The sequence below is a fragment of the Gadus chalcogrammus genome, chromosome 16 (genome assembly GCF_026213295.1).
Source record: "Gadus chalcogrammus isolate NIFS_2021 chromosome 16, NIFS_Gcha_1.0, whole genome shotgun sequence".
Lineage (NCBI taxonomy): Eukaryota > Metazoa > Chordata > Actinopteri > Gadiformes > Gadidae > Gadus > Gadus chalcogrammus.
Genome location: NC_079427.1, coordinates 24,858,584 through 24,873,985, shown reverse-complemented (window position 1 = coordinate 24,873,985; position 15,402 = coordinate 24,858,584). Strand labels below are relative to the sequence as shown.

The window sequence follows — 15,402 nt, the reverse complement described above, 5'->3', positions numbered from 1 at the left end:
AAGAGAAGTTTTGGGAACACTTTGCCTCCAAGTCCAGGGATTTATATAAGGCACTCCATCGACTACTCTATCGAATTCTTTGCCCTGCTTTCCGTCACAGCAATGGTGTGGAAATCCGCTGTGACTCATCATCAGAAAACTCCATAGATGGTCCTATGGGGTGGGCCCAGGGCCAACACCAGCACACGTTAACGTCATGCATGAGGCCACATGTATCGCACCTCCTCTGTTGAGCGTCATAGTGCGGAGGCTGACAGACGGCCTCATGAATGAGGTGCTGCGGGTGGAGGACGTGTGATGCAACAAGCTCCACGGCTGCACAATGGAAGAGTGTCTATTATCATATGTTTGTGCCAACCACATGATGGATTCCCCCTCCTGTACAATGGTGTGGATATTTTGGTGCCCTAGCCGTATTCACACAGGCTGCTGTGGCTGGAGGAAGGTGCATTCTTTGGGGGTTCTCTCGAGGGAGCTCCGCCCAGCCTACACTGGGACAAATGTATTCACTGCAGCTATTTTCTGACGTTCTCTTGTTGTCGCAGTGTTTCTACCCTGCCCCCTTCGCTCATACCTATCTCTTTCTCTCCTGTTTATCCATTCCTTGCCACTGACCCACGCCCCCCCCCCCCCACACACCCCATACACATACACATACACACATGCTCACACACACACGCATATTATGCACGCACACACCCAAACCGACATGCACACGATCACCCACAAAAACATACACACACACGCACGCACACACAGACACATACACACTCTCCCTAAAGGTAAAGACTGCCAAAAGCCACAGAACAACTGTCACCCGAGGCCGTGGTTTTCTTTCTCCGCTGCCGTTCATCTTGACGCCCACTGTACCAACTGCACCCTGCTCTGCCGCCTCAGCGCCCAAATATTCTGTGTTGTTTCTTTCACAACCCAAATAATTAAAACAATACCAACAATAAAATAATAATTAGATTGGATATTTGTAACATTGTAATAAAAAATTGCTGTTTAAATGAAGTATTATCATCATATTTATAATCATTAATAATATAAATGTATATTTAATTTTTTAAATTTTGATTATTAATATCTATATTTTGGAATATCTTTTGAATGGAGGAAACAGCCGTGCATGCATACAGTCCACGTACACATTCATACCTGTGATACATCACACGTATCCCAGATGCTCAGTGTTTTGTTTGCGCGTCCGGGCCGCGCGAGTGTGCTTTCACTGCAGGTCACACCCTATTACCCCGCGCTAATTCAACCCAAACACCCTCCTCTATGGCTTCCACTGATCGTGCCTCATTCTGCTGCCTCCCTGCGGTGCTGGTGGTTTGCTCCAGCCCCGTCATCCCCAATCCCCCATCATCCTTCATGCTCGCGGTGCAGGCCAGTGTGAGCCCCCCCCCCCCCCCCATTCTTTCCCGGGAGGGGGGAGGGGAGAATCCAATATTTTAATGTTCTGCTTTGTTGACCTTACATATAATAGAGCGTAGCCGTGGCTGAATGAGGGGCTGTGCAGGCGAGCGTGTGGGAGTGTGTGGGTATGTGTGTGTGTGTGTGTGTGTGTGTGTGTTTGGTGGAGGCTCATCAAGTGAATAAAGAGCAGGTCCTGGAGGGGCTCAGCGCTCAACGGGGATCATAAACCCTGGACACGGATATTTGAACACATTGAACTCTAACTGGCCTTGCTCAGACAAGGACACATGCTTCCCCCACTCCACCCCCGCCCCCCCGTGAGCCCGGGCCAGGAGCCTCGTTGGCGGACAGAGGAGGAAAAATAGAAACTATTGATTTCTGGCTGTGTTTAATGTGATTGCTTTAGTGTGGTGTTTCTGTTTGCATTTATAGATCATAGCCCGGCCCTTTTCTTTCGTGGCTTTTCAGTCGTTGGTTTTTCAATTTTTCTTTCTTTCATTCTCTTTTCCTTGCCTTAACATCTTTTTCTCTTTGTGTGTGGAGGTGAGTTATTTGACTAGCGATATTCGCCGGCTGCCGATCAATGCTTGGTCAAGGCTTTCCTGTGAGGCACTTGGCATAACTCAGACATAGAATCTCATTTTTGTCAGTAATGGCAATGGATATATATGTATATATACATGCATCAAATTCTGGCCAACGCCACAGAAGCAAGTGGTTCCTTTCAGATATCTATTACTTTTATTATCATACATACAGTCAGGATTGAATGTTGCAAAGATCAGCTTGGAGGGATGGGACAATTGCGAAAGGCATATCAAATTGGAGGCAGAGAATTGGGAATTCGGTAACATCAGTAGTAGGCTACATTGCGGCACGCCCTTTCCCATTTCAAGGTGTGAGTGGCAATCCATGGTCACATTGCTTTGTAAAACATCAAATTGAAAAGGAAACAGTTTGATAATTTGAAAAACAGGGCACACTTCACGGAGGCATGGTCTGTGAAGGTAACTAATGGCAAATAAACTAGAAAGTTCCCTGTATATTAAGGTTTCCCTCAAGGTCAGCGACCTCGTATTGACTTCAAATGACACATTCCCGGGCTCTTGTTCGATCAAAGATAGTTTTCCCCATATTGATTATATCGGTTGTGATGAGTCTTGATGCTGGATTACCACTATGCGCCGAAACTTTCCTGACAACCCGCAGTAAGCTATCCTTTCTCCTTAAAACGATTGGAGCGAAACGGTTGCAAAGTTGCAGTCGCGGCACCGACGCCCTGATCATGTGTTGGCTGAGACTCTGCGAGGTCGCTGGCATCGGCGCCATCCCAGGTGCTAGGCGGTTATAGGCAGTTTGAAGCAGTGCCTTGCTGTGGTGTTGGCATGGCGACAGGCCTGATGTAGAGCATTAGAAATGTTGCTCAAAAACAATCTGTAAAAAAAAAATCTTGGAAATGTATCGACTGTCAGAGATTGGGTGTTTACAGTAGTATCCAAGATAACAAAGTTTGGAAGCATTGACATTTTTTCTTCTTTTGTTGGACGTTTTCAGTATTTGTTTAGTTTTAGAATAATACCGATACTTCTGTGTTTTATCATGGCACAAAACCCTGTGGAAATGTCAAAAAATAATCTTGTCATTGTAGCTAGGACATTCTGTTTACCACACAGAGAGATGGACTCCGATCCTGACGTGAACGCATTATGACCTTTGATGACCTCTCTGCTCTGTAAAGATTCCCGACCAGTTGATGAAGAGAAGCAGAGCCCTGTCTTTATCGCTGGATCAGGTCACTCAATCATTCACGTCCGGTTCTCTTTCAGAGCACTCCACCAAAATCAATTTGAATATAACGTCGGTCAATCGAGAAGCAGCATTTCTCTTTTGTTGTGTTTTTGTAAGCGCTGCCGCGTTCCCCCTGAAAATATGACACCCATCACTGTCTGCTTCCCTAGAAATGAACCAACACCTTTCCCGACGTGCGTGAAATACATCTTCCACCAGCAGAGCGAAAAGACACATCCAATATTGTTCATAACACACGCAAACACACACACACCCTCAACCCCCCCCCCCCCCCCCACACACACACACATACACATTCCCCACACACACACACACACACATCCACACCCACCCCCACACACCCAAACCCACACAGACAGACACAGACACACACGGACACATATTTTGCCCACAGAGAGAGTGGCGGAACAAGAGAAGCGGTGGGGGTATTGACTCAGTCAGAGAGACACTGGGCTGTCATTAACTCTGTGAGAGGAGCTTTTAATGTAATTAAGGGTGAGAAAACGGGAGAGGAGGGTGGTGGGGGGGGGGGGGGGGGGAGGTAGGGAGTGAGCTTGATGAGCAACCCAGCGGTCGAGCAAATCATGTCTGAGCCCCCCTTTCACGCTGTTGAGGCAGTGTGTTTTTAATTAAAAGTACACCACCCTTCTAGCCCCTTCAATTTCAATAATATGTCTCTCGCTCCTGCTATTGCTCTGGCTCTCTCTCGCTCTCACACACACAGACGCACACAATGGTTTGGCACACTACTGTCCGGACACACACACGCTTGATTAGTAGTAATCCTTATCTTCGCTACGGACGGCTTCTCGATTGTCTTTTTTTTCTCGGCTGGCTAATTTCATGAAGAGCATAATTACAACATTTTCAATTTCAGCTCACTGTTGAGTTAGCCGTCTGACATACTATCTCTGCACTGCAGCTGAGAGGGCCGCACTGTGTGTGTGTGTGTGTGTGTGTGTGTGTGTGTGTGTGTGTGTGTGTGTGTGTGTGTGTGTGTGTGTGTGTGTGTGTGTGTGTGTGTGTGTGTGTGTGTGTGTGTGTGTGTGTGTGTGTGTGTGTGTGCTGCGGTGGGCTGCGGTGTGTCTGTCTGTGTGTGCCCGCCTTAGCGAGGGGTGTGTGTGCGTGTGTATGTGTGTGCACACAGAGCATATGTGTGGATTGTCTATGAGTGAGTTCCTCAGCACGTACTCGTGCAAGTGGGTGATCAAAACAAAAGTGGGGGGTGTCTGAATTTGTGGGTGAGTGATACAAGAGCAAATTTCAAGCCAAATCTAAATTGGCATGGTGTCTGAAATCAGCACCGCTACATAAATCCACACAGTGCGGGGAGACCAGCACACAAGCACTTAGGAATTCTGTGGCCCATGCCAGGGTTTATAAAGACAAAATAACGTTAAGCATCGCTACTAGTATCCCATCCCCTGGCAGAGGACTCGGAGTCTGGAAGGAAATGAGTAGAAAACAAGGCGATATCCACACTCTGCGCTATCTGTTCCAGCAGTAGTAGGATGAAAGACCTGTCAGCACTGATTAGAACTGCCCAACTGGCAGAGCCATGGTTCGAGGGGTGTACGTGGTTGGTGTGGTGTGTGTGTGAGTGCGTGTGTGAGTGAGCGTGTGTGCATGTTTGTGTGTTGCATGCATACACTCTGGTCCCACAAGAGAGCTCAGCGCTGGCCGGCCTGGGGCGGTACTCATGTGATCCCTTCACTCTCCCCTCCTTTTCATCTCCCTGGCCATCTTCCTCCTCCTCTTCCTCCTCCTCCTCCTCTTCCTCACCTCTCCTCTCCCACGCTCTGCCGGCCTCCCCTCCCGCACATCATCCCCCCGCCCTCCAACGCTACGTCCACGGACCTCCATATCGACGCTTGCATGTTCGACAAGCTGCTCTGCCGATCAGTGTGTCTGTGTGTGCGTGTGTGTGTTTGTGTGTATGTGTGTGTGTGTGTGTCTGTGTGTGTATGTCTGTGTGTGCTTGTGTTGTGTGTGCGTGTGTGTGTGTGTGTGTGTGTGTGTGTGTGTGTGTGTGTGTGTGTGCGTGCGTGTGTGTGTGTGTGTGTGTGTGTGTGTGTGTGTGTGTGTGTGTGTGTGTGTGTGTGTGTGTGTGTGTGTGTGTGTGTGTGTGTGTGTGTGTGTGTGTGTGTGTGTGTGTGTGTGATCGTTGTCTCCCGCGTTGTGAGCTTCGATAGACCGGGATTGGACTTCTCATTTTCTTGGGGCCTGTTGGCCCCTGCATGAGTCTTCCCGGCCCACCGAGGCGGGGGGACCGTGCCAGGGACGAAGCTTGGCGCTCCATGGTAATAAGCACTTCCATCAGCTGGTGCCACATTGCACCCCACGCCGTGCTGCGCCAACCCCCCCCTCACCGCCGCAGCAACATAAGCCTTCATGGCAACTCCTGCCAGCCCCCCTGACGTTTATCCCCTCCACTGTGAATCTGCAGCGCCTGATGCTTGAAGTAGAAAAGAAAACCGTCCACTCCAGCGTGATTTCAGCATTGTATATCTATAAATACCAAGAGCAGGATAAGCATTACCTTTGAGAAAGTACCCAAACAAGACATGATATATATATAATATCTTGTATATATGTCATGTGTATATTTGAGAGCCGTTATAACCTCCGCTGTGTGTAAGTCCGTCTCGGCTTCGCCTAAACGGGGAAAGACTTAATTTGACGATATACACTGTTCGGGCATTGTGACGTAGCAAAAGATGGACACACAAACCTACATAGACCTTTACTCCTCATTTTGTTTCTGCTCAACTTTAATGCTGCCACCATCAAAATTCATAGTTAGCACTTAGCCCTCTCTTCGCTCTACCACCACCACTCACCCAGAACCTCCCACCAAACCGCTCAAGGTAGAAACGGTGTTGTGAGCGGCCTCCATGTGTCATGCGGATGCCGAGGATCAGACCTGTTCCATTTGTATTTTGACCAGAATGGACTTCATCACGGAGTGTTTCCTGTACACGCTGCATCAGGATGGAGGCTTGCGCGACCGCTGTTGAGCCTTATCGCTCACTCCTGTCACAAGCCGTCGGCCTAATGGCGGTTTACGTCTTCTTGATTTCTCTCTCTCTCGCTCTCTCTCTCTGGCTCTCTCTCTCTTTCTTTCTCTCCCTCTCTCTGTCTCTCTGTCTCTCTTTCTCTCTCTTTCACTCTTGGCTGTTATGTGGGAGAGTTTTGAACTTGGATAATTCTTTGTTCGGACAAAACACAGTGTCTTTAAAGAGCACAGACGTATAGCTATTTCTTTCTCTCTCGCCTTCCCCCTTTTTCTCTCTCCCTCTCTCTATCCCCTCTCTCTCTCTGCTTCTCTCTCTCCCTCCCTCTCTTGCCATCACTCTTCTCATCGGTCTTCCTCGCTCTTTCGCTTTTGCTAAAGCACTTCCACGGACAAATCGTCATTTCAAGGCTCTCGTGCTAGAGGCGGGCAGGGAGTCGCATAGTGTGTGTGTATGTTTGTGTGTGTGTGTGTGTGTGTGTGTGTGTGTGTGTGTGTGTGTGTGTGTGTGTGTGTGTGTGTGTGTGTGTGTGTGTGTGTGTGTGTGTGTGTGTGTGTGTGTGTGTGTGTGTGTGTGTGTGACAGAGAGAGAAAGAGAAAGAGAGACAGAGACAGAGACAGAAAGAGAGAGAGTGAGGGAGAGAGAGAGAGAGAGAGAGAGAGAGAGAGAGAGAGAGAGAGAGAGAGAGAGAGAGAGAGAGAGAGAGAGAGAGAGAGAGAGAGAGAGAGAGAGAGAGAGAGAGAGAGAGAGAGAGAGAGAGAAAGAGAGAGAGAGAGAGAACGCGAGAGGGACAGGGATAAAGGAAAGGCGAAAGGGAATACAAAGTTGCTTTTATCGCAACTTGCCAGGAGCAATGGGCACACAGAGCTCCTTGGGAATCCAATTTAGCCCTTGCTGTTAGTTTAAGTGATATCAGCGCAATTAGCTGTCACGGGTCAGGTGTGTGAGCATAGCCCACTAAGTGTTTTCTTTTTTACACGCCGTGATCGTGAAAGCACTATGTACCTTGCGTCTGCAAAAGGGAGGCAGGAATTCACTGTCCACGCCAGCTCTAAAAGGGACGGCAATCGGTCGGACCTGCTGATGACTGTCAGCCTTCGTCTTCGCCCGCACTGTCTCTCAATCTTTTCTCTGAAATTTGTTTGTTTTGGAGGGTTGTTTTCCCTAGCTTCCTGCTGCTTCGAGATGTATTCGCAGTCCCTTCCTCTCTTCTGCACCACAGATTATTTGGGCTGCTTGTCAGGTCCATTCTTCTGGTCTGATGTCACATGACTCACGCATCCAAAGTGAGGTTTTCTCCGCCATTGTTCTTGTGCCGGAGTGTTGCTTGGTTGTATTTATTATCGGGAGAGCGACGCAGCGTAGGGACGGGGGGACGTCACACACGCCTTTCAGTGGCTAATTTCTAGTCCTCATGTGAATTAGTGTGTGTTGGTGTGTGTGGGGGTGTGTTGGTATGGCCTTGACCTTTAAATACCCTTTCTCCGCCTCCCTCCTTACTCAGCTGTCTGTACTGTGTTTCTTTCTGTCTCTGTCTGCTCTAGACAGCACCGCTAAATCACAACCATTATGCTCTGTGTAGGAATCAGCCGGCCTCTGTGGAGCGAGAGAGAGAGACAGAGACAGAGAGAGAGCGGGAGAGAGCCCATTAAAGCTCCCTATTTCAGCTGCCCTAGTCCTTTAACGTTATTGCAGCTACTTTTACTAAGTCCTCACACCGAAATTTCTCCCTTTTATATTTGTTTTTCATATTCATGGATACATTGTAATAACGGCATATATACGTATACACGAAAAAGCTCAAATGTTCCCATTCCTTGCTCTCCAGGGGAGATCTGCGCCTTCAACATCCATGGGCTGGAGGCCCCGTTCGAGGCGGTGGTGCTGAACGGCACGTCGGGCGAGGGCCAGCTGAGGGCCCGGGGCCTGGTGGACTGTGAGCTGCAGAAGGAGTACACCTTCATCATCCAGGCCCATGACTGTGGCTCCGGGCCGGGGGGAACCGAGGGCAAGAAGTCCCACAAGTAAGAGAGAGACCCACACCAGTGTAGTCTTGTTTGTACAGACTATATATATATATATATATATATATATATATATATATATATATGATATGAAAGTCCATCAATCTAACTTTCTGTATAAACTAATATTTTCCATCATAATTTGGAACTGTATTGTATGTATGGTACAGACCATATATATATATATATATATATATATATATATATATATATGTATAAATATATGATATGTAAGTCCAATCTCAATCTTTTAATATATATTACTATTTTCCATCATCATTTGAACGCATGACGATCCATAAAAAAGATTGTCCAGATCAATGCATAAATGAAGAGGTAGAGGATCTGTATCCCACCCCGGAATATGTATGTGGGAGAGCACAGAGGATTACTGAATAGTGGAGGTAATTAACAACGTAGGGCTCACAATGAAATACAACCAGCTGATTAAATGAGTGAATATAACTTCATCCTTAATGTGCCTTGATATTTTACCTTAAATAATATGAGTTATAATGATGTGTAGGTATTGAGCTTTAATGTATTTTCCCTATCTAACCCTACACACAACTAAAAGTGTTTATTTAGCGCCGGAAATTATTAATGAGAAAACAAGATATTGATATTGATGAATCCAAAAGTAAATAATTCATGTATTGATTCCCACACTAGCCCTACATCTCAACACTTACATCAATATATACAATTTCTCTCTGAGATTCAATTTGTGGGCCCCGTTAGCCACTACCCCATTTCGCACCCGTACACATTCCTTGTTTCTCTGCCTCAAAACCCAATCAATGGGACCCTGTGTTCTGTGATTGCTCCGTGTTCGCTCACAAGCCGGCGGATGTAGAGCACCAATAGCAACAGGGTCTTCACTCACTCACAGAGACGTGTGTGTGTGCTTGTGTCTATGCCTGTACAGTATATCCTTCGTATATATGTACAACTGTCTATCTGTCTGTCCCTCGATGCTCTCGTCAAGCCTTGATCCGATCGTCCTCAGGCGTGGTGGCATGCGCATGGTATGGATCAGGACCCGGGGTTCCCCAAAAGCCGTGAGCAGCAATACGGGAGGCCGAACAGTCGGCCCGTTCCCAACAGGCTCATTCTGAACGGGCATGCACTCGTATATATTAATCTATAACATATATACTATGCATAGACATAAAGACATTCACTTATATATATATATATATATACACGTATATACTGCACATGTGTGCGTGTGTGTGTGTGTGTTTGTGTGTACGTGTGTGTGGGTGTCTGTGTGTGTGTGTGATTGTGTGCGTGTTTGTGTGTGTGTGTGTGTGTGTGTGTGTGTGTGTGTGTGTGTGTGTGTGTGTGTGTGTGTGTGTGTGTGTGTGTGTGTGTGTGTGTGTATGTGTGTGGGTGTCTGTGTGTGTGCGTGTGTGTGTGTGTGTGTATTTGTATGAGTGTGTGTGCGTGTCTCTCCCGGGACCCCCTGTTGTTCACTGCCTGGTTCACCTCAGGGGAGGAGGTGGCAGGGAGCTGCCTGGGACTTTTATCATCTTCTCCACACTTTCACACTCCACAGCTAACCTGCCATTTCAGCAGCATGAATTTTAAAATGTGTTGAAAATAGTGCATATCTTATAGTTACGCTGTGATCTCTCCCTAGGGGTGTGTTAGTGTGTGTGTGTGTGTGTGTGTGTGTGTTTGTGTGTGTGTGCAGGGGCGGCCCCAGCACATTTGGCGCTCTAGGCGAGGGGGGGGGGGGGGGGGGGGGGGATATGAAGCGATTGTTGACGGGACGGGGGACGGGGGACGGGGGGTATGAAGCGATTGTTGACGGGGGGGGGACGGGGGGGGGGGGGGCGATTGTTGACGGGGAGACGTGGCCAATAAGTAAAAAAAAAAAAATAATTCGGGCGCATTTTATATTTTGCGCTCCCCCTCTAGATGGCGCTCTAGGCGACCGCCTGTCCCGCCTGTAGGGAAGGCCGCCCCTGTGTGTGTGTGTCTGTGTGTATGGGGGGTGTTTGTGTATGTGACTCTATATGTGTACGTGTAAGTGTGCATTCGTGTGCATGCGTATGCACATGAATGCATGAACATGTGTGCTTCACTGCAGGTATATGCTACCGTGTGCATGTGTGTGTGTGTTTGTGTGTGTGTGTGTGTGTGTGTGTGTGTGTGTGTGTGTGTGTGTGTGTGTGTGTGTGTGTGTATTTGTGTGTATTTGTGTGTCTCTGTGCCTCCGTGCATCTGGGTACATCGTTATCTGTCTGTTCCTGTCTGTCTGCCTGGCATCTGGTTTATTGTGTATGTGTGTGTGTGTGTGTGTGTGTGTGTCTGTGTGTGTGCGTGTTTGTATGTGTGTTTGTAAGTGCATTCACTTGTGTGTGTGTGTGTGTGTTTGTGTGTAAGTGCATTCACTTGCATTCACTGTCCACCTGGCTTCCTGTTTGTGTGCGTGTAGTTGTGTCTATGTATTTGTGTGTGTGTGTGTGTGTGTGTGTGTGTGTGTGTGTGTGTGTGTGTGTGTGTGTGTGTGTGTGTGTGTGTGTGTGTGTGTGTGTGTGTGTGTGTGTGAGTGTGTGTGTGTGTGTGTGTGTGTGTGTGTGTGTGTGTGTGTGTGTGTTGTGTGTCTCTTGATTTAAACTGGTGCACACCTGGACGGTACAGACAGAGGAGGAATGCACACCTCTTCCAGGGCTTTTCAAACAGCTCTGTCCTGTAGCCTCCATTTAGCTGACTGTTCGTAAGAACAAGTGACATACGCCCAGAGTCTCTGTGATGACAGAAGGAGGGACGGCAGCACAGAGGGAAATCAGGGTTCACGATCAACACACTCAAAAGACAAAAGGGGGTGAATTACGAATCATTGGGGGGAGTTCTGATCTTCTCGGCTCATTTGGTGGTATGTTAGCTCATTGTTTCTGTGTGTTTGTTCTCTGTTTCCCGGTCAGGTCTGTTTGTCTGGGCGTGCTCCCCTGATGCGGGGGGGGGGCTCATGCTGCAGTGTCTCACTCCCTCGCACGGCCTCGACTCAACCCGGGCCTCCAGACTCTGCGTGGCCCGGGCTCTGCGTGACTGTGTTGTGACTATTTCTTTGTGTTGAATATTGAATAACTTGAACCGCCTGTCTCTATTCCACACACGACCGCTTGTCTCCGAGAGAAATGAAAAGGATTTCCACAGCTCCTTCCAACAAGACAAAATGTCATTTTTTCTTTTCTCTTTTGAAAAAAAACGAATGAAAAAATACTGTCCATTGTCTAGCGTGTTGGACTGCATCGCCAAGGAAACCCAGAAGCACCGCATATGGGCACTGCTGTTCTTTGCATATTCTTTCCAAACAATCACCATAGACACAGGAAAGAAACAACAATATAACACATGGACATTTGTGATTGTCAAATCGCCGACAGAACAATTACGCAGAGATTCCCTGCCTGCTGAATCCGCAGCATAAACTCCCCGCTACTGTCGCCTCCTCTCGCCAGCCGCGCGCGTTTTACATAACCGCGCGCCGGAAGCGCTGGCTGCTAGTGGGAGTCGCAGTCAGGGGTGAGGACGAACGCTGTGCCTGCAGCCGCACTGACCAGCGGGCATCTGACACCCGGGCTGACCCCAAGCTCTCCTCCCTCTCCATGGGAATCATTAAAGTTTCCGTCGAATCACATGAGAAAGGCGCATTAAGCGAGCAAAGTCCCCTCTGCACTCTTTCCTCTTATCAATTAATAATACGGCGATGGAGAGGGGGGGGGGGGGGGCACTGTGGAGAGGATGTGGGGGGGCTTTCTGCCATATCTTTGCATGGAGGCGTCCTGGGCCTAAGCACCGCATTACTCTTTGCGGTGTTAACCCTGTGCAGCCCAAAAATAGAACTGAAATATGGATTTTATTCACCTCTAAGAATTAGATTCAGGAGTCTCTGATAAATAAAAAGGGACGTTTATTAAAAATATATATATATATATATATATATATATATATATATATATATATACTTCAGTTAGAGCCCACAGCATGTCTTAATGAGAGCAAGAAGAATTATAGTTAAGAAGAACCCACAGGGCAGGCCACAAGGTGGCCATTCTACTGTCTGAGGACAATACCAAAAATAGGGTAACAAAAACCGATAAAATCACACTTTAATTGCTCCACAAAGAGTTGATTGTTCCGCGGCACAAACAACTATCCGACACACAATTACAGTTGAAGGGTCAGTTGTCACGTTTCCATCTAAAGGTGAAGCGAATCTTTAGAAAGTTAAACTGGTGCCTTCCACTTACTTCTCAACCACTTATGGTGCGTTCCAGAGCCCATCCAAACCAGTGGGACGTGGGCCTTATCCACCTCCAACTAAGAAAAGTGCACTGGAATGCCTGTCGAAGTGGAACATCCCACCGTCGAAGGGGAACCTCCTACTATCGAACTGGGGGGTGATCGACCTACCCCCACTTCACCAAGTAGGGGCTAGTACAGTTCAGGTAGGATAAGTCCCACATCCCGTTGCTTTGGATGGGCTCTGGAACGCACCACTACTCCTCAACACATTCCAGGGCTTGTCGTATCCTTTTGATAAAATGCTCTCCTGATATATTTATAGATCCTGATATATAGTGGAATTGTGTTGTTGTTTTCTATCTGAAATAGCTGTAATGTTTTTTTCTTCGATGAGGGCAAGGAAAAGTTTTACCTCTTCATCGGTCCACATGTATCTATTATTCACTTTGCCATCTGTTCAATGGACGTATTTAAAGGATATATTTGAAGGATATACCAGCGCTTAAAAATATATATTGACGCTACAGGTTGATTTCGCAGGGTTGCTATGGCCGGTCTTTACGCGGGAATCGGAAAGACGTTGTTAGTCCCGTGCGTTCAATGTTCGCTACGTCACAGCTGTTTTGCAAAGTGTGTTTCCGTCGCCCATTGGGGGCGATTTTTGGGGGCCATTGGGGGCGAGAAAGTTTCCATCGCCGGTTACTGATTCGATTCTTCCAAGTTTGAATAAAAGCAGGGGGATAGTAATGTTCCACCTGCCCCCATCCTCCTAATGCAACTTAATGCAAAGGATGTTGCTGCTAGTCAATCAGCCGTAAGGAATGTGGCCCACTTCTCCTTCCTTCCGGTGTCACGCTCATAACGCTCCCCCTCCGGCACCTCTCACCTAAGCCAAAGCTCATTTATGGAACATAGTGTCTAGGCCCAGGGGTTAAGCAGTTGCAGAGACTGTCACAAGGTAATGCATACATCCTGGTTTAATGTGTTGCCCCAGGGTTGTGTAGGAGAGAGAGAGAGAGAGAGAGAGAGAGAGAGAGAGAGAGAGAGAGAGAGAGAGAGAGAGAGCGAGAGAGAGAGAGAGAGAGAGAGAGAGAGAGAGAGAAAGAGAGAGAGAGAGAGAGAGAGAGAGAGAGAGAGAGAGAGAGAGAGAGAGAGAGAGAGAGAGAGGCGAGAGAGAGAGAGAGAGAGACAGAGAGAGAGAGAGAGAGAGAGAGAGAGAGAGAGAGAGAGAGAGAGAGAGAGAGAGAGAGAGAGAGAGAGAGAGAGAGAGAGAGAGAGAGAGAGAGGGAGGAAAGAAGTATTAATTGGACATAATTCCAAGAGAGTCGATGCTAAGTGTTACAAGCGTACAAACACAGTCGCAAGTGTCTGTTATAACGTATTAAATGTGTGAACAATTATTCTCAAACAGACAGACACACACACACACACACACACACACACACACACACACACACACACACACACACACACACACACACACACACACACACACACACACACACACACACACACACACACACACACACACACACACACACACACACACACACACACAGTAACAAACAAAGCATGTCTTAGCAGCAGTGGTGGTTGGCAGTAATAATAGGACACTATTTTGCCTGTATTGAATTGCTAGGCCTGCCTGTGGAATTACCCTCCTACCTCTAGCCCCCACTGGTGCATTCGCATACGCTTACACTCTCTCTCTCTGTCACACACACACACACACAAACGCACATACGCACACATGTACGGACATGCACATACATCCACTTATACAGGCGCACACATTTTATTAGACTTATTGTTATCAAAATAGTCACTTGCTCACGAGGAAGTAAATGGGCCACGAGCTGTGGTGCGGTAGGATAAGCTGTCACGATACGTGCCTCCACACGGGAGAGCCAGGCGGTCCACGGAGAACACTTTTTAAAGCTCTGCCAACGTGTCGGCGCTTGGCTTGTTGCGCGAGCTTGCTGGTGTCTTTATCTCCCCGCGCCGCGCCACATTGATGTGAACATGAGTGACACCGCGTTCTGCCAAGAGCGTCTGAGTGGATGCGATTATTTTTGTCTATTAAAAACACACGGTGGGAATAAGTTGTTGCATCTATCGGCCAAAGCAGCGCGTAAAGCGGAGACCCCAGTGCCTGTGTTTCAAATATGAACACGACGCTAGCAGGAAGACGCGCGCCATCTGGGGCCTGTCTTCTAACGTTACCAGGAGAAGGAACAAGTGACACCGTCTTCCCTCCGTCGCGGTGGTGAAACCGGGGTGCACAACACACACTGTACGATGGGAGCGCACAGCACACACTGCATGATGGGAGTGCACAACACACACTGCGCGACGGGAGCGCACAACACACACTGTGCGACCGCCGCGCCGCTTGTAGGCGCTCTCCGCTGGGGGGGACAATACCATCACACCGGTTTTATTTTTGTCTTCCAAGCCGAAGCCACAGAAGACAGGTTGGCAGTGCCCTCCAGCTGTTTTCAGGTGCGTCAACGATGACAGGGCCAAGGCTGCACGAGGTTACACTTTACCCCCTTTTCTTTTTCCGTTTCTTCCCACCGCACCATTGATCCAAGGCCAGTAACGACTCCCATTTTCCTATCATCCATCAATGGCGGCGGGGATCTATACAGTGTGGTTTGTGTAAGTGTAACCTACACCACGGTGCACGTCATGCAGACCGTCCGCCCTTTCCGCCCTCCTAAGGGTTCCCCATAGGATCTACAGGGATGGGAGCGGAGGGAGGCAGAGGGACACCAAGGTAATGATCTAACAGCAGTATGGGACCTATTGGGAGATTCTTAGCAACGTACACAGCGAGCTAGTTATGAGCTCTGCACCAAGCCGAGGAC

The 15,402-nt window shown here is 48.1% G+C and overlaps 1 protein-coding gene across 1 annotated transcript in view; it reads left to right on the top strand.

Annotated features, from left to right (window-relative positions):
* LOC130405679 (calsyntenin-2-like) overlaps nt 1-15,402 on the top strand; it is a 139,943-nt gene that overhangs the window by 47,616 nt on the left and 76,925 nt on the right. Inside the window, 1 exon segment of the mRNA XM_056610850.1 lies at nt 8,077-8,272. Coding sequence (XP_056466825.1) covers nt 8,077-8,272 — 196 coding nt within the window.